At 44.2% G+C, this 23163-nt stretch overlaps 1 protein-coding gene across 1 annotated transcript in view; it reads left to right on the top strand.

Moving 5' to 3' along the window:
- The first annotated feature begins 436 nt into the window (after positions 1–436).
- Positions 437–23163, top strand: part of DHX8 (DEAH-box helicase 8) — a 30770-nt gene continuing 8043 nt past the window's right edge. Inside the window, 18 exon segments of the mRNA XM_003996961.5 lie at positions 437–687; positions 4973–5058; positions 5608–5680; positions 6066–6151; positions 7812–7921; positions 8302–8667; positions 9325–9469; positions 9814–10017; positions 10668–10755; positions 12953–13050; positions 13981–14128; positions 15377–15403; positions 15406–15557; positions 17545–17739; positions 18044–18229; positions 18356–18566; positions 18917–19098; positions 21187–21327. Of these exon segments, the coding sequence (XP_003997010.2) occupies positions 540–687; positions 4973–5058; positions 5608–5680; positions 6066–6151; positions 7812–7921; positions 8302–8667; positions 9325–9469; positions 9814–10017; positions 10668–10755; positions 12953–13050; positions 13981–14128; positions 15377–15403; positions 15406–15557; positions 17545–17739; positions 18044–18229; positions 18356–18566; positions 18917–19098; positions 21187–21327 (2646 nt within the window). The 5' untranslated portion in view covers positions 437–539.

The raw sequence follows: 23163 nt of genomic DNA on the forward strand, positions 1-23163 counted from the left end.
AAGTGTTGTTTCCTCATCTGTAAAATGAGTTAACAGAAGTAGACTATCACCTACAGAATCGCTCGAGATAGTTATGAGCCACGAAGAGGCAAAGCCCTGGTAATACAGGGAACCTTTGTAAACCGAGTTTTGCCTTTTCCAAACTTGAATTTGGGTTCCTTTTTCAAAGCGCAGGCGCAGGCGCGCGTGAGGCGCGGGGATCGTGAACTCCCCGGCGCCCCTTGCGCAGGCCACGGTCGCCCTCTGCCGACGGTGGGTGGGAGAGCTCTCAGAGTGAACGTTTCGGGGCCTGAGAACCGACCAAGAAGCTGGATGGCCTGTAGAGGGCGCGGCCGGCGCCCAGCGTAACCCACTTGGCCGTCCCTTCCTTAAGCACTTCCTGTCTGATCTCTATGATTCTCTGTTGCGTCATGGGAAGTTCCGGTAGTTTTCACTTTACTGTAAACAACAGGGACGTGCGCCGACCCGGAAATGAAAACTGGAGCAGGCCCGGAGCAGTTCAGAAGGCCCGGTAAAGCGGGGTGCGGGCTGCTGTAGCCATGGCCGTGGCCGTGGCCCTGGCGGGGGCTGTGACCGGAACGGAGCTAGGCCCCGCGGAAGAACTCGCCAAACTCGAGTATCTGTCTTTAGTGTCGAAAGTTTGCACCGAGCTGGACAATCACTTGGGGATCAACGACAAGGACCTGGGTAAGCTCGGGGAGGCCCCTGCGGCCTCTGGGCTTAGGGTCGAGGGAAGCGAAGGAGAAATGGGGTTGATAGGCTGAGTATTGTGTCCGTATGAGTCTCTTTTTGTCTGTCGCAGACACTCGGTCCTGCGGAACCTTCGGCCCGGGGTCCCCGTTTGAGAACTCTCCAGGCCGAGCTGTTTAGAAACCATTGCCCAGAGCTGTCAGTGAAACCCAGAGTGGCTATCGCTCCTGCTTCCTGTTTTTATTTTCCTCAGGTCCCAGTTAATTAAACAGCGTTAATAATAACAGCAGCAGCAGCCGCATCATAATGATGATGATAATGGCCGAGATTTATTGGCATGCCAGATGTTATGCACGGTGTTTTATTCATGTTATCTTACTTGGTCTTGTCACGACCCTGTGAGATGTATTATCTGTTTTTCGATTAAGAAAACAAGGCACTGATTAATTAAGTAATCCCCCTCGATATCACATATCAAATGTGAGCCTGATCTGGAACCCAGGTCTTTCGAGGTCTGCCTTTAACAGTTCTCAACCATTTATTAGGCGTTTTGGGACAGACTGTACAGGTGGAGAACCCCAACCGAGGAACTGAAAAAGGCTAAGGGCCTAGAGCTAAGGCCACAGAAAAATAGAGTCCTTATGAAGGCAAAGGGATGGATGGAGTCAAGAGCATGAGTGGAGGAATTGACCTTTGATAGGTGCAGGGATGCCTGATCCATTAAAGTTTTTTTTTTTAATTATTTAAATTTATTTTTGAGAGAGAGTGTGCGCAAGTGGGGGAGGGGCAGAGAGAAAGAGAGAGAAGGACAGAATCTGAAGCAGGCTCCAGGCTCTGAGCTGTCAGCCCAGAGCCGGATGTGGGGCTTGAACCCACAGAGTGTGAGATCATGACCTGAGCCGAAGTCGAAAGCTTAACTGACTGAGCCACCCCAGGTGCCCCTAAAGTCTTATTTAAATAATCCCTGTACCCAATGTGGGGCTGGAACTCATGACCCTGAGATCAAAAGTTGGATGCTTTTCTGACTGAGCCAGCCAGGCGGCCCATTTGATAGCCAGATGGCCCACTTCCTTAATAGGAAGGAGAACAGAGAATGTGGTTATAGATGCGGACAGGTTTAGGGGTTGGTGGTAGGAAGATGAGGGAGAGACATCTAATTGATTGTTCTGCTTTCTAAATGAAGATGAAGTTAAGTCACCAGCTGGAGAGATGGAAGGGAAAGGGCATGTGACAGAAGGGGTCTGGGGAATTAGATTGTGTGACCTTGAGTAAGATACCCAATTTCTCTGAAGCCCTTTTCATCATCTATGAAATGGGGATGATAGTTGCTTTTCCCAGGGTGACCATGTAGCACCTAGGAAGATGCCCTGCTGCCAGTGTATTTTAGTTCACTTTTTTCTTGCTTCCCAGTCAAGATGTGCCTGTCCTGTATCATTTTCTCTCATTCTCTTTCTCTTTTAGATGGTAATGAGCAACACTCCTGTAGTTTACTATCTGGGTAATATGTTCTTTCATTCAGCAAATACTTACTGAGCCAGTGTTAAATTGTTTCGATGTTACCCTCATTATGTACAAAAGTAAAGTGAGGTGTAAACTCCATGATTTTCTAGCCTGTATATAACTGAACACCCCATTTAATTTGCAAGTAAGCCCCAAATACGCTTTTTCTGTTTCTAATTCCAACACCATTTATTCACATGTTTTTTTATTTAAAAGATTTTACTTTATTTTTTTAGATTATTTATTTTGAGAGAGCGGGGGCTCACGTGTGTCGGAGAGGGGTAGAGAGAGAGGGAGAGAGAATCCCAAGCAGGCTCCACACTGTCAGTGCAGAGCCCGACGTGGGGCTTGAATCCATGGACTGGGAGATCATGAACTGAGCTGAAATCAAGAGTCTGACGCTTAGCTGACTGAGCCACCCAGATGTCCTGAGATTTTTTTTTTTTAAGTAATCTCTACACCCAACATGGGGCTTTAGATCCAGAGTCGTATGCTCCACCCACTGAACCAGCCAGGCATACCTACCCCCCCCCACCCCAATTTATGATGTGTGTTTTTTCCAGTACCACTAAGCAATTCTGTGACACCAGATCGGTGTCACTGAACTCAATGCTGACACTATCTGGAGATAGCATCAGATCCCACTGGTTAAGGGCTCAGGCCTGTAAGACTGACTCACCTTAAACTTCAGTTGCCATTCACAGTCCAGGTGGTCACCTGTGCTGAGCCAGTGGCTATAGATCAGAGGTTCCAACGACTTTCCTCCTTGGATTTGATAATTTGCTAGAGCAGCTCCCAGAACTTAGAAACATTTTACTTACTAGATTACTGGTTTATTAGAGAAGGAGATAACCCAGGGACAGCCAGACGGAAGAGATGGGTAGGACAAGGTATGTGGGAAAGGTTGAGGAGCTTCCATGCTGAGTGCCCCACTGCCTCAGGTCTCCACTTGTTCACCTACCCAGAAGCTCTCCAAACCCAGTCCTTTTGCGTGTTTGTGGAGGTTCCATTATAGGAGGCATAATCGATTAAATCATTGGCCATTGGTAAGTCAACTCGATTTCCAGCCCCTCTCCCCTCTCTGGAGGTCAATGGCGGGGCTAAAAGTTCCAGCCTGTAATTGCATGGTTGGTTTCCCTGGCAACCAGCTCCCAAATGACATTACCTAGGGGTTTTACTAAAGTCATCTTCTTAATGTAACAAAAGATGTTTTTCACTCTACACTTCCTGAAATTCCAAGGCTTTTAGGAATGCTGTGCCTGGTAAGGGGATGAAGACCAAATATGAATATGAATATGAATATAAATATAAATAAATATAAATAAGCATAAATATATACACACACATATATGTATTTAATGTTTATTTATTTTGAGAGCGCGAGCGAGCAGGGGGAGGGACGGGGGGGATGCAGAGAGAGAATTCCAAGCAGGCTCCCCACTGCAGAGCCAGATGTGGGTTTGATCCCACGAACCTGTGAGATCATGACCTGAGCCTAAAGCAAGAGTCAGACACTCAACCAACTGAGACACCCAGGTGCTCCAATGGACTTGTTTTTAACCACTAATTCATTTTTGGTAGCTCAGTTAATTTAATGTGCCCCCATATAATCCTGAAAATTAACAAAAAACAAAAACAACCGCCCTAACTAATGACAGCTGCAGTGTGAATATGCTGCTGATTGCTTTGAAATAGACTCTTGAACATTGCATGTCTAGCACCATATGACTGACTTCTCCCTCCACATTTCTCTACCGAATGTGGGCTTTGAAGTCAGATTGCCTGGGTTCCAGTCCTGGCTCCACCATTCATTATTGGGTAGGTCAGCATCTCAAACCCTTAGCCTCCTCGTCTGTAAAATAGGGCCAGTAATGGTACCTACCAGTGAGCGTTATGAGGATCATGGGGATAGCTCATGTGAAGCACTTAGCATAGTGCCTGGCATGTAGCAGGTGGTCAAAAGTCTTAACCACTGGCATTGCTGATACTAACTTGTTATGCGTAGGCTATGTTCATGTAGCCTGAAGGCATTTAGCTTTTGCTTAATGTCCTCAAAAAAGTAAAGACAGGGGCGTCTGGGTGGCTCAGTCAGTTAAGCATCCGACTTCGGCTCAGGTCATGATATAACGGTTCATGAGTTTGAGCCCCGCATCGGGCTCTGTGCTGACAGCTCAGAGCCTGGAGCCTGCTTCAGATGCTGTGTCTCCCTCTCTCTCTGTTCCTTCCCCGCTCACACTCTGTCTCTGTCTCTCTCAAAAAATAAACATAAAAAAAAAAAAAAAAAGAAATTCAAACACTGGGCAGGTTTGTAGTGAAAAATTTGGGAAGCAAGTAAGTCTTTTATCAACTTGGAGATTGGACCATCCAGCAGCTGCCTGGCTGTCATATGTGGATTGAGTCTGACCTTGCAGAAACTGTAGAATGCATCCTACTGTGGGCTTTCATCAGGAGGGTGAGGGTGGGCTCTTGCTTTTGGACATTGTTACTTCTGGAGTCTGTATGACAACAGGTCACAGCTAGTAGTCTCATGAGAAGAGTAGGAGGTCATCTGGGACAGTGAGGTGTGCCATTTTGTAGGAATATCTTGTTTTCGTTTCTAAAAATTAACTAGAACATACACGGATAACCTTGGTACTCTAAATTCTCTTTCTTTACCCTCACTGGATAGTACTCTTTGGTTTCTATGACTGTTGGATTGGCTAATTGGTTTTTCTTTTAATGTACTTGAAAATGATTTTTTGCTCGCCTCCGTTCCAGTTTTAATCCCTTTTCTCGTTTGCAGCTGAATTTGTGATCAGTCTTGCTGAGAAAAATACCACCTTTGATACTTTTAAGGCTTCTCTGGTCAAAAATGGTGCTGAATTCACGGTATGTGTATCTGGAGACCCCTATTTTGTTTTAATGTCACTATTGAATTTAAATTTTGATAGGATTTAACATCGGATTTTGGTAGAGAAAGGAGAGAACTTGTACATACCAATCAAAGAAACCATTAAGTGTGTAATGTTTTTTATGCCACCGAGCAGTGGTGATATAACTGGATTTCCCGTGACACCTTCCTAAGAAAATGGGGTAGGGTTTCCATCATTAAGTCTTTATGGGTGTTTATATCCTTGTTCTATGAATCTGGAAGTCAAAAACAAAAGAGTTTAGGTTTTGGAGGTAGTTCTAAACCATGGAAAATAAAAATGGTTGAAGGGAACTAAATTACCTTTCCCTCCCAAAAGTCCAAAAATATCTGCTTTATCCGAAGCTACTTTGCTAGGTTCACGCCACATCAAATTGATACTCTGCACTTCATTTGTTCCAATTAGCTAAATTCAGCTATGCAGCCACCCTTTAAAGGTCATCCCATTTCTGACTGTTTTCAAGCACTGTTTCAGGGGCTGATCATTTTTGTTCTGTTTCTTTTCAAAGGATTCTCTTATTAGTAACTTGCTACGCCTCATACAAACCATGCGGCCTCCAGCAAAGCCTTCTACTAGCAAAGGTGAGTAGGGCATCTGGCTGAGCTTCAGCCTCCAGAATGGTCTAGCTTGTGAGCATCCTGTAAATTGTTTCTGTCCCTTGCAGCAGCTGCTGAGCAAGTACACATTCTGGTAACATTTTCCAAATGACTTAAGCTTACATAACCAGATGAATTCTGATGTATCTTCGTGCCCTCCCCCATGCCCGCATAGTTTGTAATCAACGTTATTTTTAGGAAATTGAATTATGTGTATAGTAATGTATATGAATAATATGTAGAAAAATGCCATGTTCTGTTTTTAGTTTGATGCAAATCTGATGTTAAAGCTCATTGTTAACCGTTAAGAATATTAAATACATCTTGTTTTTTTTTTTTAACCCCTTTATATGCTCTGTGATGAAACAAGATCCAGTTGTTAAACCCAAAACTGGAAAGGAAAAGCTGAAGGAGCTCTTCCCAGTGCTTTGTCAACCAGACAACCCTTCTGTCCGGGTACTGATACCATCTTGAGAATGTCTCTTCTAATTGGGTATTTCTCTGAGCCCTGTCCCTTTTGTGTGTGTCATTAGTTACTGGTTTTACGTTTGTGTTCACTGTAATATGTTTTTCTTTTCTACGTTTACCTATTTATTTTGAGAGAGAGAGTGTGTGAGCTGGGAAGGGGCAGAGAGAGAGGGAGAGAGAGAAACCCAAGCAGGCTCCACGCTGTTAGTATGGAGCCCGATGTGGGGCTCAGTCTTACAAACCATGAGATCATGACCTGAGCTGAAATCGAGAGTTGGACGCTTAACCGACTGAGCCACCCAGGAGTTCTCATTGTAATATATTCTTCTTTCTTTATTTTTTTAAAATGTTTATTTACTTTTGATAGTGAGTGAGCAGGGGAGGGGCTGAGAGAGGGAGACACAGAATCTGAAGCAGGCTCCAGGCTCTGAGCTGTCAGCACAGAGCCTGATGTGGGGCTCAAACTCATGAACCGTGAGATTATGACCTGAGCTGAAGTCAGATGCTTTACTGACTGAGCCACTCAGGGGCCTCATAATATATTTTTCAAATTGAAAGTGTTGGATCACTCCCTGAGCATGTACTATACATAGTATAGTGTTAAAGAGTTTAGAGAAAATATTTGAGGGAAATGGGATTGAGAATTGTGGGAAGCAGTGATTAGGGCTATGAAATAAGGTTCTAGAACAGATACCTGATGTGTGAAGTGAGATTTTTTTGCTCTGTTATGTGTTCGGTCTAATTTTTTTTAAGTGTTTTGATTTTTAAATTTTATTCTGGCAAGTGTTTATTGAGTACCTACTATGTACCAAGCACTAATCTAAGTACCACGGATACAGCTGTGAACAAGACAGATAGAATGTCTACTCTCTTGGAGGTTACATCATAGTATTGGGATGGGGGCAGGAAATAAACATGTAAACTCCACTAGTGGGGAGGATACAGGCAGTAAACAAGTACACAGTGTATAATATAGCTGATAACAGTAAGCACTGTGGAAAAAAATTTAGCAGGTGAAAGGGGGAAGAGAGTGCAATTCTTTAAAAACACTTCTTTAAATTCTTTAAAAAGAATTGCTAGAATTCTTTTTTTAAGTTTTTTTTTTTTTTTTTTTTTACATTTATTTATTTTTGAGAGACAAGCAGGGGAGGGACTGAGAGGGAATCAGACACAATCTGAAGCAGGCTCCAGGCTCCGAGCTGTCAGCACAGAGCCTGACACGGGGCTCGAACCCATGAACCTTGAGATCATGACCTGAGCCAGAGTCAGATGCTTAACTGACTGAGGCACCCAGGTACCCCCCAAGCCTTCTTTTTAAAGCATTGCTTTTTAAAAATTTTAACATCATTTTCTATTTATAATACCTCTTGCATGCTTTCACGGGAGGGGTGATGGCTAATTGCCCTCCGTGGGCTTGTATTAAGGACAAAGGGCATTTGCCAGATGTATCAACGGCTTCCAAGAGTGTTTGCTCACTCCTTCTGTCTCTCTCTCAAATGGTGTTGGAAATCTCCACCCGTCTCTGCTTCCTTCACATAAGTGGTCAGTGATGTAGGGACTGTCAGGTTTGTAGATGTACCCAGAATACAGATTCTTACATGATTTTCTTCCCCTCCCCTCCTAACTTTGCTGGCCTCTGGTGTTGCAGACCATGCTGGATGAGGATGATGTGAAAGTCGCTGTGGATGTCCTGAAAGAACTGGAGGCCTTAATGCCCAGTGCGGCGGGCCAGGAGAAGCAGAGAGATGCGGAGCACCGGTTTGTCCATCACGTCCTATCCTTTGGAGGCTTAGGGTGCTGCGATAATTGAGTTTTGTGGGCCAACTAAGCAAAATTTGGGACAAGCTTACAGACTCTAGACTGGCCACGTACTGTATTGTTAGATCTATTTTCATTGTTCCCTGCAAAGAGTATTTATGCAGAAAACGCTGAGACGTTTATAAGTTAGAAATCAGGGTTGAAGGAGGCACTTGTGACCTCATCCTTTATGGGCCTACAGGGATGTCCGAGAGAAACTAATTCAACTCAGCACTTAGTAGGTACCTGATATGTGCGTGGCACTGTGCTGGGTGCTTGGGGATGCAGAGGTGAAATTGGGCTGGTTTCTTTTTTAAAACAAATGTTTGTTGATTTGTTAGAGACAAGACAAAGAAGAAGAAGCGGAGCCGGAGCCGTGACCGTGACCGCGACCGCGAGCGTGACCGGGAGCGGGAGCGAGACCGTGATAGAGACCACAAGAGGAGACACCGGTCCCGCTCTCGGTCACATTCCAGGACCCGGGAGAGAAATAAAGGGAAGTCTAGATATCGGTCTAGGAGCAGAAGTCAGAGTCCCCCCAAAGACCGGAAGGACCGGGACAAGTATGGGGAGAGGAATCTGGACAGATGGCGGGATAAACACGTGGACCGCCCTCCCCCGGAGGAGCCTGCCATTGGGGACATTTACAATGGCAAAGTTACCAGCATCATGCAGTTTGGATGCTTCGTGCAGCTAGAGGGATTAAGGTATTAGCTGGTGATCTTCTTTCAAACCTGTGATGGGCAGAATTTCTCTTATCGCTGAGGATTTTCATATTTAAAAAAAAATTTTTTTTCAATGTTTTTTATTTATTTTTGGGACAGAGAGAGACAGAGCATGAACGGGGGAGGGGCAGAGAGAGAGGGAGACACAGAATCGGAAACAGGCTCCAGGCTCTGAGCCATCAGCCCAGAGCCCGACGCGGGGCTCGAACTCACGGACCGCGAGATCGTGACCTGGCTGAAGTCTGACGCTTAACCGATTGCGCCACCCAGGCGCCCCAGGATTTTCATATTTTAAAAAGTTGTTACGATTAACATCGCTTTAATCAAATCAGCTGTATCAGGTTGTTAGAATTTGACTTTTATTTGAAATGATATATAGCCACACATTCCTTACTCTCCCTTCAAGAGATCTGCCCTTTTGCTCACTGAGACACATGAGAATTTGTCCCCCCCCAGCCCCATGTCTTTTCTTTGGGAGGGTGGTAATACTATTTTATTTTTTTTAACCGTCTTTTTGGTACTTTCCTCTTGAGTTTTTGAGCTTAAGACCATTTCCTCTTTTTGAGTTCCAACAGGGTGGAAATTGGTTGGGGAAAAGGTATTTTAGGCATGCTCCACATATATGTGACTCTCCCTCAGGAAGCGGTGGGAAGGCCTGGTGCACATCTCTGAGCTCCGGCGAGAAGGCCGTGTGGCCAATGTGGCTGATGTGGTGAGCAAAGGCCAGAGGGTCAAAGTCAAAGTGCTCTCCTTCACTGGGACCAAGACCAGTCTGAGCATGAAGGTAGGTGGTGAGATATCCAGTCTGTTTCCAGGTCTTAAAAAAACATTTTTTTTAATGCTTATTTATTTTTGAGAGAGAGCGAGAAAGTGCGCGTGTGCGTGCGAGCAAGGGAGGGGCAGAGAGAGAGGAAGACAGGATCTGAAGCGGGCTCTGCACTCAGAGCGGAGAGCCCGATGCAGGTCTCTAACTCATGAACTGTGAGATCATGACCTAAGCTGAAGTCAGATGCTTAACCAACTGATCCACCCAGGCGCCCGTTTCCATGTCTGATGGCCAAGGAAACAAAAAGAGGACAGCAAATGAGTTAGTTCCTTTTTTTTTTTTTTTTTTTTTTTTTGCCTTAGGATGTGGATCAAGAGACTGGTGAAGATCTAAATCCCAATCGACGACGAAATCTTGTTGGGGAGACCAATGAAGAGACTTCAATGAGGAATCCGGACAGACCCACTCACCTCTCCCTCGTCAGCGCCCCTGAAGTAGAGGATGACTCTCTGGAGCGCAAGCGCCTTACCCGCATCTCTGATCCAGAGAAGTGGGAGATCAAACAGGTTGGGGCCATTTGCCTGTATGGCTTCATAGCCATTCTGCATGTAGCGTGGTGGTTAGGAGTGTGGGCCCTGGAGCTCAGTGGCCCGGGGGAACTTCCTGGACGCTTACTAGCCGTGGGATCCTGAGCCAAGCCACTCTACTTCTTTGTGCCTCAGTACCCTCATCTGTGGAACAGGAACAGTAGTGGCACCGTGGGGGTTAAATGAGGCGGAAGAAGTGGAGCACTTACGTTAGTGCCTGCGTGTGGTTAGCGTTGTGTGAGTTCTTGTTTCCACCATTCCTCAGTACATATCAGAGCCAGGTGACGGAGACAAATGTATCATGGTTCCTCACCCTTGAGGAGCTCAAGGTCTAGTGGCGGGAGACAGATGGAAACATAATTGTCAAAGTTGGATGTTACATAACAGGGAGTGTGCACAGTGCTGCGGAAACCAGGGAAGGAGCAGATAATGCTTCCTGGGGCACGACCCTTGAGCCCTGCTTTTAAGCGCCACGTTGTGCCCCCTAGAGATGAGATATGTGATGTTTGAGGCCCTGCAATCCCGGTCAAAAGAGGAAAAACCTTGGTTTCCTATGTGGAACCTCTGTACTGCAAAAGAAGAGTTTCAATCCCAGCAGGTTACAGATGTCGCTTCTGTCCTTTCACTAGATGATCGCTGCCAATGTCCTTTCCAAAGAAGAGTTTCCCGACTTCGATGAAGAGACTGGCATTCTCCCTAAAGTGGATGATGAAGAAGGTAACTAGCCACTTACATTGAGCAGGATTGTGGATCAGGAGGACAGTGGATGAGTTGAGCAGTTGGGTAGGGTGGTTTAGATGTAGTTTAACCTAGTGGCTTAACTCATTTGTTTCCTAGGTCTTACCACTCATTACCTCCAAGAACAAGGGCTCCTCCAGGTTGGAAGCAGAAAATTCATTTTTCTTTTTTCTTTTTTTTTTTTTTTTAAAGGTGCGAATTGGTTTCTTTTTTTTTCCTTTTTTTAACTTAAATTTTTAGAGAGACACAGAGTGCACACGTTGGGGAGAGAGGCAGAGGGAGAGAATTTTAAGCAGGCTCTATGCTGAATGTGGAGCCCAAAGCAGGGCTTGATCCCACGACCCTGGGATCATGACTGAACCAAAATCAAGAGTCAGACACTCAAGCAACTGAGCCACCCAAAAATTCATTTTTCTGACAGATGTTTATATATTGTTCTACTTTTTGGTTATGATACATATTCAGGATACAAAAAATTCTGATTATATTTTGGGAAGGAAATTTCATCTCATAATCTTAGTAAGTGTTCTGCAAACCCTGGATCCAAGTAGATTACCTCTGAGTTGCCCTGGAAACAACTTTTAACTCAGCCTAGTAACAATTTTTAAAGATTGTGAAATAAATCCAATAAAGACATATAATTGACGTAATAAAGGAACACCTATGTACCTACTACTCAATTTAAGTGGATTTTTTTTTTTTTAATTTCTTTATTTTGAGGGAGAGAGAATGCCAGGGAGGGACAGAGAGATGGAGAGAGGATCCCAAGCAGGCTCTGCGCTCACGGCACACGACCTGGGGCTTGATCCCAGGAACCGTGAGATCATAACCTGAGCCAAGATGAAGAGTCAGGTGCTTAACTGACTGAGCCACTCAGGCGCCCCGGTTAAGTGGAATTTTATCAGCAGCTTTGAAGCCCTTACATGTACCCCTCTGATGAAATCCTCTTACTCTTTTCTCTGGGTAACCACCGTTCTAAATTTTTTGTTAATTATTTCCCTGCCTTTTTTTTTTTTTTTTTAACATTTTATTATCTGTATATTTGTTCCTAAACATTGTCTTGTTTGGTCAGTTTTTGAACTTCATTCCTTTTTTCTGATCATGCTTTTGATATTTATCTATGATGATTTTTATAGTTGTATTTCACTTTTGCTGGTGTAATGTTTTCTGGATAGAAATTTACCATAATTTATCCATTTTGCTTTCCATGGGCATAAGGGCTATTTCCGGTATTTTGTTTACATATAACGCTATTATGAAATTCCTATTCTTGTTTCTTAATACACATAGCAGGACCTTTTCTTTTCCCTATATGTGTAGGAGAAGAATGACTGGGTAGTAGGAAATGTGTGATTTAAACCTTATGAGGCAATCCAAATTGCTTTCTAAAGTTTGTGTTTCAATTTACACCTCTTTTTTTTTTTTTAAGATTTTATTTTTGGGAAGCCTGGATGGCCCAGTCGATTGAGCTTCCGCCTCTTGGTTTTGACTCAGGTCATGATCTTGTGGTTTGTGGGTTTGAGCCCTGTGTCAGGCTCTGTGCTGACAGCTCGAGTCTGCTGGGATTCTCTGTCTCCTTCTCTCTGCCCCTCCCCTGCTTGTGTGCGCACCTGCTCTCTCAAATAAAAAACACTAAAATCATTTTAAAAAGAGACTTTTGGTTTTAACTAATCTTTGTGACCAATGTGGGGCTCAAACTTAGAATCCCAAGATCAAGAGTCTCATGCTCTACCCACTGAGTCAACCAGGTGCCCCCAATTTATACTTTTATCATAAGTGTGCGCTCCTGTGGCTCATATTCTTGACGACAGTCAGTATCGTCCAATTGTTCAACTTAATTTTTTTGCCAATCTGTTGTGGGTTAAGTTACTCCATAATGAAGTTGGGTGGAAAATACCTAGTAACATTTGGAATGTTAGACCATGTTGTTCTACAGGCTTAACTTCTTTTGGAAGTAGTTCCGCTTATCAGTTTTTAGGCCAGAACATAAATGCTCAGAAATACCTGGAGGGCAGGGGAAGCAGTCATTTCCATTAGTTTCACTTGGATTGCTGTCTTTTTGACCTTGGGAGCTATCTTTGATAAAGATTGCTGGTGCCCATGGAAACCAGTTGTGGTGAAAATGATTGGCTATTTCTCTCATTTTTTGGCTAATTCTTCTTTGGGGGACTTTTAGATGAAGATCTTGAGATCGAGCTGGTTGAGGAAGAGCCTCCATTCCTGAGAGGGCACACCAAGCAAAGCATGGACATGAGCCCTATTAAAATCGTTAAGGTGAGAAATGCTGGGACTCTAACTTGGACACATCACAAGAACTTCTTTTCCCTAAAGTAACTGTTCCATTTTTCAGAGCAGGCTATTACGTCCATGTAAGCAGAACTCAGGCTAGAAGGTGTATTGATTGTTGGTCAGGGTCTAGAATATTATTGTTTTAAAGGGTGACTGACGGCTTTGTTACTTTGGACTTTTTAATTCTTTTGCTCTCATTCTACTGTATTTTGGGAAGAAAGAGGGGAATAGGAGTGTTTGATCTATCACTGCTTTTGCCCTTGCCTTAGGGGCTTGGATAATTACCTTACACGTTCAAAGGCAGTTTTGAAGCATTCACTTGACCATTTGGGGCTGGCCCTCAGTGGAAAGCGGGTACTGGGAAAGACAGAGCTGTGAAGAGAATTCGTGGGAAGTTGTGATAAATTTTTAGGTTTGGAGAAGGGTATTTTATTTTACTCATTAATTTATATTTTGGAGAAGGGTATTTTTAAAGTCTCCCAGCCCAGCCATCCATGCAGTGCTTGTAATTCACTTGTGTCCTGCAGTGTTCCTCCCATGTAGTCTTCTATCTGCTTGACATTGTTGGTGACAGAGAACTCATCAACCCTTAAGGAGAGCCATTCCATCTCCAGATGGATCTGATTATTAGCTCTTCTGTAAGCAGAGTTGAAATCTCTCATTGAGGCATCCACGTTGGTCTTAATTTTAGTTCTTGGGACCTTACAGAAGAATTCTTAGCCCTTTCTTGTCTGTCCTATCTCTCATGGGGTTCTCATCTTCACCCGACACCCCCAGTACCTCCAGTGTAGTATGGTACATCCTTCTAGGTGGGTCTCGTTTTTTAGATTCAAGGGGCTTAACATTTACATTTTAGCTCCTGGCCATTTTGTGCTGAGATCTCACTCTGATGCTGCTTGTCTTCTGTTGCACTAGAACCCGGATGGTTCCCTCTCCCAAGCAGCAATGATGCAGAGTGCCTTAGCCAAAGAAAGGCGGGAACTCAAGCAGGCCCAGCGGGAAGCTGAGATGGATTCTATTCCCATGGGGCTCAACAAACACTGGGTTGATCCTCTGCCTGATGGTAAGACCCTGGTAGGGGTGTGTGGACTTCTCAAAAATAACCCGAGCCTTGAAGTACAAGCACTGCCAGCACATACTAAAAATTTAGCCTTAGCTTTGATTTGGGGATTTTTCCCTTTGGTTAAAGCATGTTTTTTGTTTGTTTGTTTGTTTTTAAACGTTTAAAACCAAAAATGTTTTAGTAACCCTGGTCAAATCATTAGACTGAGTTTTTCTTCTGAATAACTTAAGAATTTTTTATGTTTGGGGTGCCTGGCTGGCTCAGTCAATATAGCATGGGGCTCTTGATCTCAGGGTCATGAGTTCAAGCCCTATGTTGAGCATAGAGCTTACTTAAAAAAGAAAAAGATTTTTTAAAAAGTATTTTATTGTTAGGCAATCTCCACACTCAGTGTGGGCTCAAACTCGCAACCTCAAGATCAAGAGCCATACACTCTACTAACTGAGCCAGCCAGACACGCTAAGAATTTTTTTATGCTAAAGATAATACAGCTTTGAAACTTCCGTTTTTACATAATTCTTTGTGCAGTAAATGTTAAGTAACTCCTCGATACAGTCATAACAAGTACTTAGTAATATGTGTTAGGCAACTGGGGAACTGAGCCACACTTTAAGTAGACATGATCTCTTCTCTTATGAGGCTTGCAGTTTAGTGGGGAAAATCAATTATTAATCAAACAGTTCCCAAATTACTAACTAAATCATGACTAGTGGTACGTGAAGAAGTACAGGTGGTGTAGGTCACTTCCCTGAGAAAGTTGAGACTGGAAGGATAAATAGGACTTTGTCATCGGAGGGGCTGAGGTGGGGTCAGGGGGCACGTGTTCCAGGCTGAGGAATTTTCTGGGCTTGGGCCGTGAGGTGGAAAGCAGGCCTGTGTGGCTGGACTGGAATGGTGGGGATGAGGTGGGGGGGGGGTGCCAGGACTTGGAGATGGCATTAGGAATTGGGGCTCAATTCTAAAGTCCACTCGGGAGTGTTGCCAGGTTCTAAACAGGGGAAGGGCATGATCAGAATTGCATTACCAAAGAATTACTGAGGGTACCCTGTAGAATGGATTGGATGGGCAAGTGTAGACACCTGAGCTGACTGAGGAGGCTTTTCTAATGGAAGAGACAGGATGATGGCTTGAACACAAGAGGTAGCAGACGGGAGGGATGAACCGGAGAAATGGGATTTGTTGACTGTTGAGGGCAGGGGCACTGAGGTAGCTTCAGGATAGTACTAAGTTGCCTGTTTTCCTTTGCAGCGGAAGGCAGACAGATCGCTGCCAACATGAGGGTATCGGGATGATGCCCAATGACATTCCCGAGTGGAAGAAGCATGCTTTTGGGGGCAACAAAGCTTCTTATGGAAAAAAGACCCAGATGTCAATCATTGAACAGAGAGAGAGCCTGCCCATCTACAAACTGAAGGAGCAGCTGGTCCAGGTGAGATGCCCCTTTGTGTTGTATTGGTGCAGGAGTAGCGGTGTTTTCTAAAAGAAGGATGACGTGTTTGAACTGAAATTAGCTGGACAGGTATGTGTACATTTGTACATTCTCCAAAGAGAATAGAAAAAAGCCCAGAACGTTTCCAAGTACTTTAAAATACGTATGTGTATTAGTGTATACATTGTCTAAAGTTTATTTAAGAAATCTGTACCTAACATGGGGCTTGGACTCACAACTCCCAGATCAAGAGTTGGATGTTTCACAGACTGAACCATCCAGGCGCCTCTACCTATTTTTTTCCCCCCAAAGAAGAAATAAACCTGTTTGAACTGGTGGCCCTAGAGCAATTCCAAGTGGGCAGACCAATATCTCTGGTCAGTAAGAAAAATGGGGATGATCCCATATGGGCAAGACTTTGCTTTAGGTAGTTATTTCCATTTTTTTGGAGATTGGATTTTAAGACAACCAAACTTTCCCCAGGCAACTGAGTTTACTAGTTCACAGTGAATCCTTTCAGTGCTATCTCAGACGTACGCAAGCAAGTACAAGTACATATGTACATGCATTCATAGACATTATATGTTTTATGTGTATTGTATGTTTCTAGATGGCAGGCAGCATATTAGGCATATACTCTGCATCTTGTTTTTCCCCTTAATGATACAGCTCAGAAATTGTTCCTTTTTTTGTGTGTGTGGTGGTTTGTTATGTGGATATGCTCTGGCTTATTTAACTAGTCCTTATTTAACTAGTCCTGTATTAATACACATATAGGTTGATGGCAATCCTTTGCTGTTATAAACGGTGTAGAAATAAGATGACTTTTGGGGTATGGAGATTTGGCAGTGGAAAGGAACACGTTATATGCCTATTTTATTTACTGTTGAATTCTTTAACCATGTGGATGTAGTACTTAGAAAAATATGTAGAATCAGAGATACCTGGGTGGTAGTTTATGCTTTTAGCATTGCCTTTATGTTTTTATAAATTTAAGAAAACGAGTAAGGGGCGCCTGGGTGGCTCAGTCGGTTGAGCGTCCGACTTCAGCTCAGGTCATGATCTCACACTCCGTGAGTTCGAGCCCCACATCGGGCTCTGTGCTGAGAGCTCAGAGCCTGGAGCCCGCTTCAGATTCTGTGTCTCCCCCTCTCTCTGCCCCTCCCCTGCTCATGCTCTCTCTCTCTCTCTCAAAAAGAAATAAAAACATTAAAAAAAAAATTAAAAAGAAAGCAAATAAAATTTTTAAAAAATAGAATTGAGTCATTTAAATTTTTTTTTTTTTTTAACTTTTATTTATTTTTTGAGACAGGGAGAGATAGAGCATGAACGGGGGAGGGTCAGAGAGAGGGAGACACAGAATCTGAAACAGGCTCCAGGTTCTGAGCAGTAAGCACAGAGCCCGACGTGGGGCTTGAACTCACAGACCGCGAGATCATGACCTGAGCTGAAGTCGGACGCTTAACCGACTGAGCCACCCAGGCGCCCCTAGCATTGAGTCATTTAAAGAATACCCATAAAGTTTCAAGTTTTTAAGTTATACATGCAGTTAAAATAAGAAAGAGCCTTGCCCATAGAAAACCACCATTAATATTTTTTTATGTGTGATTAAAAATAATTTATGGGGCGCCTGGGTGGCGCAGTCGGTTAAGCGTCCGACTTCAGCCAGGTCACGATCTCGCGGTCCGTGAGTTCGAGCCCCGTGTCGGGCTCTGGACTGATGGCTCAGAGCCTGGAGCCTGTTTCCGATTCTGTGTCTCCCTCTTTCTCTGCCCCTCCCCCGTTCATGCTCTGTCTCTCTCTGTCCCAAAAATAAATAAATGTTGAAAAAAAAATTTTTTTTAATAATTTTAACTCTGTAATCTCACCATATGTATATTATTGATCCCCCTTTTCTTGTTTAGTGTTGGAACGTAAATATTATTTTCCTCCAGAGTAATGTGGGAGATTTTAATGACTATATTTATTTACATTCTGTTAATTTCAGGCTGTTCACGACAATCAGATCCTGATTGTTATTGGAGAGACAGGATCTGGGAAGACAACGCAGATCACCCAATACCTGGCAGAGGCAGGCTACACTTCCCGGGGCAAGATTGGATGTACCCAGCCCCGAAGAGTAGCGGCCATGTCGGTGGCCAAAAGAGTGTCGGAGGAGTTTGGTTGTTGCTTAGGCCAGGAGGTAAATGGGTACTGAAGTTGTTTTGGAAATGCCTAAAGAAAGTGTGGAAAGGCCCACATCTCCACCTATAAAATGGGAATAGTACTACCTTTCTTCAGGTTTCTCCTGAGGGGGAGAGGGTTGTCGTCATTGATGTGTTCAGGGTCAAGTCCAAGGCAGATTTTACTAAGAGGAAATCACTGCACATCTTGCTCAGATTCTTACCTAAGATTTCAGGTAACAGTCTAACTGGGCTGCGGTCTTGGTTGGGAATTGCAGAAAGGAGAGATTTGTGTCTAGGTTTTCAGCTTTGGTTCTGCTTTAGGTGGGCTACACCATTCGGTTTGAGGACTGCACCAGCCCAGAAACAGTCATCAAGTACATGACAGATGGGATGTTGCTGCGAGAGTGCCTGATTGATCCCGACCTCACACAGTATGCAATCATCATGCTGGATGAGGCGCACGAGAGAACAATTCACACTGACGTGCTCTTTGGATTGTTGAAGAAGGTAACTGGGTGCTCTTTGGCGACCCTTCTTCTACCTGTTGGGGACTGAATCCTGGGAATTGGATTTGAGTACCTGTGCCTTGCTGGTTAGTCCTTCTTAGTAAAGCCACACTGCATTTCTCTTTAGACGGTTCAGAAACGGCAGGACATGAAGCTGATTGTCACCTCAGCCACATTGGATGCAGTCAAGTTTTCTCAGTACTTCTATGAAGCTCCCATCTTCACCATCCCAGGTCGAACATATCCAGTGGAAATACTGTACACAAAGGAACCCGAGACAGATTATCTAGATGCCAGCTTGATCACTGTCATGCAGATCCACTTAACAGAACCACCAGGTAGGAGGAAAGAGAATTTTTTTCCTCATGGGCCAAAAGTCCTAATGCAGGTAGCTTTTTTTCTCATCTTTTAAAAAATGTCTTTTAAATATTGGTCTCTCTGCAAGCCCAAGTCTTGCATGTTTGAAGCGGTGGTAACAGTCTAAACAATAATGTGAAACCTGGACACAAATTTTAAAAAATGAAAAATGAGAAAAAATGAAAAACCAGAATAAACATGGACAGATGAAAACCTCTTGGTTTCTTAGAGGTCAGAATAGGAGCGTGTTTTCCATCATTGGGCGTTCTTTTAATGTCACCGTGGCTTTCGTGTGGAACATACACACAGGAACTAAACGTTCTCTTCTTAGGTGACATCCTCGTCTTCCTGACTGGTCAGGAGGAGATCGATACCGCGTGCGAGATCCTATACGAAAGAATGAAATCCCTGGGACCGGATGTCCCGGAGCTGATCATCCTGCCCGTGTACTCTGCTCTCCCCAGTGAGATGCAGACCCGAATCTTTGACCCGGCCCCACCTGGCAGCAGAAAGGTAACGCTGGGCAGACGGGAAGCGCCCGCATGCTCTGAAACCACGTGGGTGTGTGCACCTGGCTCTGATGGGGATTGCTTCGGGTGTATGCGAGCCTTGTTTTTTTATGTCTTAGAAAATAGTCCGACCAATCCGTTAAGGAATGAGGATCTTATATGCGGCCCCTGCTCTTCTTCCTCTCCTTCATTTAGCAAGTATCTTTGAAGCGTCTGTCAGGCTTTGGGGTACACGCCGGGGCGGGAGGCCAGGCCTCTATCTGCCATGGGGCATCTACTGAGAGACAGGCCTTTAACATATGGTGTGAAAGAGCTGCTGGGGCTCTGTGTACCCAGAGGGGGAGCCCCTGACCCAGAATTCTTAGAAGAGGTGAGGATCTAAGCTAGTCCTGAAGAGCACGTGGCTGCTTACATAGGCAAGAAGGACAGCAGGACACGAGAGGACAGCCTGTGGTAGCCCAGGGGCAAGAGCGTGCAGAGCCTTTCAGGGGCTGTGTAGTTCGTAGTTCATGGCTGGAGCTAACTGCTGTGCACGTGAGACGGGAGAGAGGAGGCAGATGGACTTTTTCAAATAACAGTTTTACTAAAATAGATATAAATACAATTCACCTCTTTAAAACAGAATTCAGTGACTTTTAGTATATTCACAGAATGTTTGACCATTAATTACCATTAATAGTAATTAACCATTAATTAGTACAGTTGATTTTAGAATAATTTCATGACCTCCAGAAGAAACCCTGTACCCTTTAACAGTCACCGCCTCCCCCCCCCCGCCATTCCCCCTTCTGCTCAGCCCCTGGAAACCACTAATCTATTTTCTGGAGTTGCTTATTCTGGACATTTCATATAACTGGAATAATGTAATATGTGGTCCTTGGTGACTGGCTTCTTTCACTCGGCATATTTTCAAGCTCCATCCATGATGTTGCATGTGTCAGGACTTCATTTTTTTTTTTTTTTTTATTGCCGAATAATATTCTGTCGTAGAATGATATTCTACATCCACAGAGTGGATGTACCATATTTTGTTTACCCGTTCCTCAGCTGTTGGACATTTGGGTTGTTTCCACATTTTAGGTATTGTGAACAATGCTGCTAGGAGCGCTTGTTTACAAGTCTCTGCGCAGGCATATGTTTTCACTTCTCTTGAGTATATTCCTAGGAATGGAAGACAGATGGATTTGAATAACATTGAAGAGTTAGAGTGGACAAGACCTAGTGGGTGCCTGGAGGTGTAGGGGTGAAGGGCGGGGAGAAGTCAAGAATGACTCCCAGCTTTCTGGCTTGGACAGCTGGACGGGAGATGGTGCTGAGGAGGGAAAGACGGAGGAGGAGCAGGTTTGGGGGGGGTGGAAAGACGGCGATTCCTCCTCTGTTCTGTTGGTGATGATCCGACTTCTTTGGAAGAGGGCTCTGCAGCTCTGTGGCAGGTGGAAGCCTTTCAGGGCCAGTGAGATGCTGGCATGACGTGGGATGTTCTGGTGCTTCCTTGCAATGATTTTTCCAAGCAATTGTGGTTTATTAGCTGAACCTCTGTGGAAGAACAGTGGCAGTGCCAAGCCGAGACCAATAATCTTCTAGATCACGCGTACTGCTGCATACACACAAACCGTGAAATTCCTCTGCCGCCTCGTTCATTTTATGATCAGGGAAAAAAAAAATCTCTCTCTTGTTCCACATACACAAACAGCCCATTTTGTAGTCCAGATGTCCCCACGGGGGAAGAAAAATCTCATTTTGCACTGGCACATGTGATGCCAGGAAATCTCTGCTTTCCCAGGGTGCGAGAAAATTAAAATTGTAGTAATCAACATTGGATCTAGAAAATGAGATATGTAGCCATTTGCACCAAATGAAATTGGCTTTCATTGGCTTTTGCTTTCTCCTCTTCCACTTCTCCTCTCAGGTACCACCCCGTCCCCAATTTGACCCTTAAGATGAAGCCAAACAGAATAAGTGCCAGCTAGTCACCTAGAGAGGGAGAGCGCTGCACAGTCCTTCAGGAAGATGTCTGGGGTCAGACGTCCTGTGTCACACCTCAGGGCTGAGTCTGGGCAGCTCACTCCAGCTGTGTCTCTCTTGTCTGCAGGTCGTGATTGCCACCAACATCGCAGAGACCTCGCTGACCATTGACGGCATCTACTATGTGGTGGACCCTGGGTTTGTGAAGCAGAAAGTTTACAATTCCAAGACTGGCATCGACCAGCTCGTGGTCACTCCAATCTCTCAGGTATGGCAGCGTCTACCCACAGTGGTCCTGAAAATCCTCTTTGAGGCTTCTCTGAAAATTTTTTATGATTTTGTATTTTGAACTTCATTGTTTTCAAAGACGAACCTTTAAGGTACTAGGGGCTTTTGTGAGATAAGGGACGTTTTTGTGTTGTTTGTGTTTAATCTTCAGGGTAGTGTTTTGATATTAAAAAGCCTCGTCAAATGTGAAATTAAAAAACAAGTTTAACCTAGCACTCTAGATTATAAAAATATAAAAGAACGTATTTTTAAAAATACCGTGCTTAGCCGCAGACATCTGAGATAGTAATAATGCATGAGACGTTAATGTGTTTCTTTGGTTATTATGGAATCATTTCCTACTCAAATTATTTTTAAAAATGAATAACCTGGTCTGCCTTTTTGAGGGCATTTTGGCTACAGCGTATCCAACATTGAAAAGTTCATTCTTTGGACAAAAGAGTTCCACTTCCGGGAGTACGTCTCAAAGTTTAGTAGTGACTGAGCGCATGTCTGAGTAAGGGAAAAGGACGTTCACTGAAGCATTATTTATATGAAAGGAAACCTGGGAAAATTCTAGCTGAACTCCAAAAGGAAAGTCGTTGAATAAAAGATGGTATATCCACGCCATAGAATGTTGTGTGGCGTTAACAGGGTGGTGCGCATCTATGTTTAATGACATCAGCATATAATTGTGATATGTTTTTTGAAAACAGTGAGCTGAAACGTAGCATGAGCAGTAGAATCCAACTTTTGTTTAAAAATAAATAGCGCACGCGGGTATACAGTGTGCATGAGCGTGCCTGGGACTGAAAGCACGTGGTCAACATGGTCGTCGGGGTTATCTGTCGGTGGAGCTGCTGGTTACCGTGTTGAGGGGGGTGAAATGCATTGTTTTTCTTTATGCTTCTACGTATTTTCTTAATATTTTATAAGAGGCACGTATGATTTTCGTCATCCATAAAAATCATAAGGCTATTTTCATTTTGAGCTTAAGGTAATAGTAGCTACCACTTGTAGGGTACTTAGTAAGTGCCAGGCGCGAGGTACTTGTACATACACGAACTCATTGCATTCTCGCATCCATCCTCGGTGGTAGGTGGTGTTATTACCCTCATTTCACAGATGAGCATGAGGCACAGAGGGGTTAAGTGACTTGCCTAAGGTCACACAGCTGGGGGGAGCCAGGATTGGAACCAGGGTAGTCTGGCCCCTGCGTGGTGGGTGCAACTCGCAGTGATTGAGAAATTAGCTGTACTTGGCCTCTCTGATTTGGAGAGACATCTGTAGAATGCTGTGGAGTCCGCCAGTGTGTGCCATTGCTGCCTGCCTTTGTGTGGTTAGAGACTTCTACTGTATCCTTTGGTTTGGGGCTGGCATAGGAATTTGTAAAATCCTGATAACCATTTTTTTGGTTTGGTTTTGTTTTGTTTTGTTTTGAAAGTTCACTTATTTTGAGGGCGGGGGAAGGGCAGAGCGAGAGAAGGAGAGAGAGAGAATCCCAAGCAAGCTCTGCACTGTCAGTGCAGAGCCTGATGAAGGGCCCAAACTCAGGAACTGTGAGATCATGACCTGAGCCGAAATCCAAAGTCGGACGCTTAACCACACAGGTGCCCCAATCCCGATACCGTTTGTCGTAAGACAGATGGTTTTGCCAGCAAATAGCCCTCTTCGGATTGCTATTCACTGTTTCCTAGCGACCTGTGGTTATTTTTTATTTTTTGTAATTTTTTTTAATGTTTATTCATTTTTGAGAGACATAGAGCGGGAGTAGGGGACGGGCAGAGAGAGAGGGAAACACAGAATCTGAAGCAGGCTTCAGGCTGTGAGCTGTCAG

Source organism: Felis catus, chromosome E1, assembly GCF_018350175.1.
Source record: "Felis catus isolate Fca126 chromosome E1, F.catus_Fca126_mat1.0, whole genome shotgun sequence".
Lineage (NCBI taxonomy): Eukaryota > Metazoa > Chordata > Mammalia > Carnivora > Felidae > Felis > Felis catus.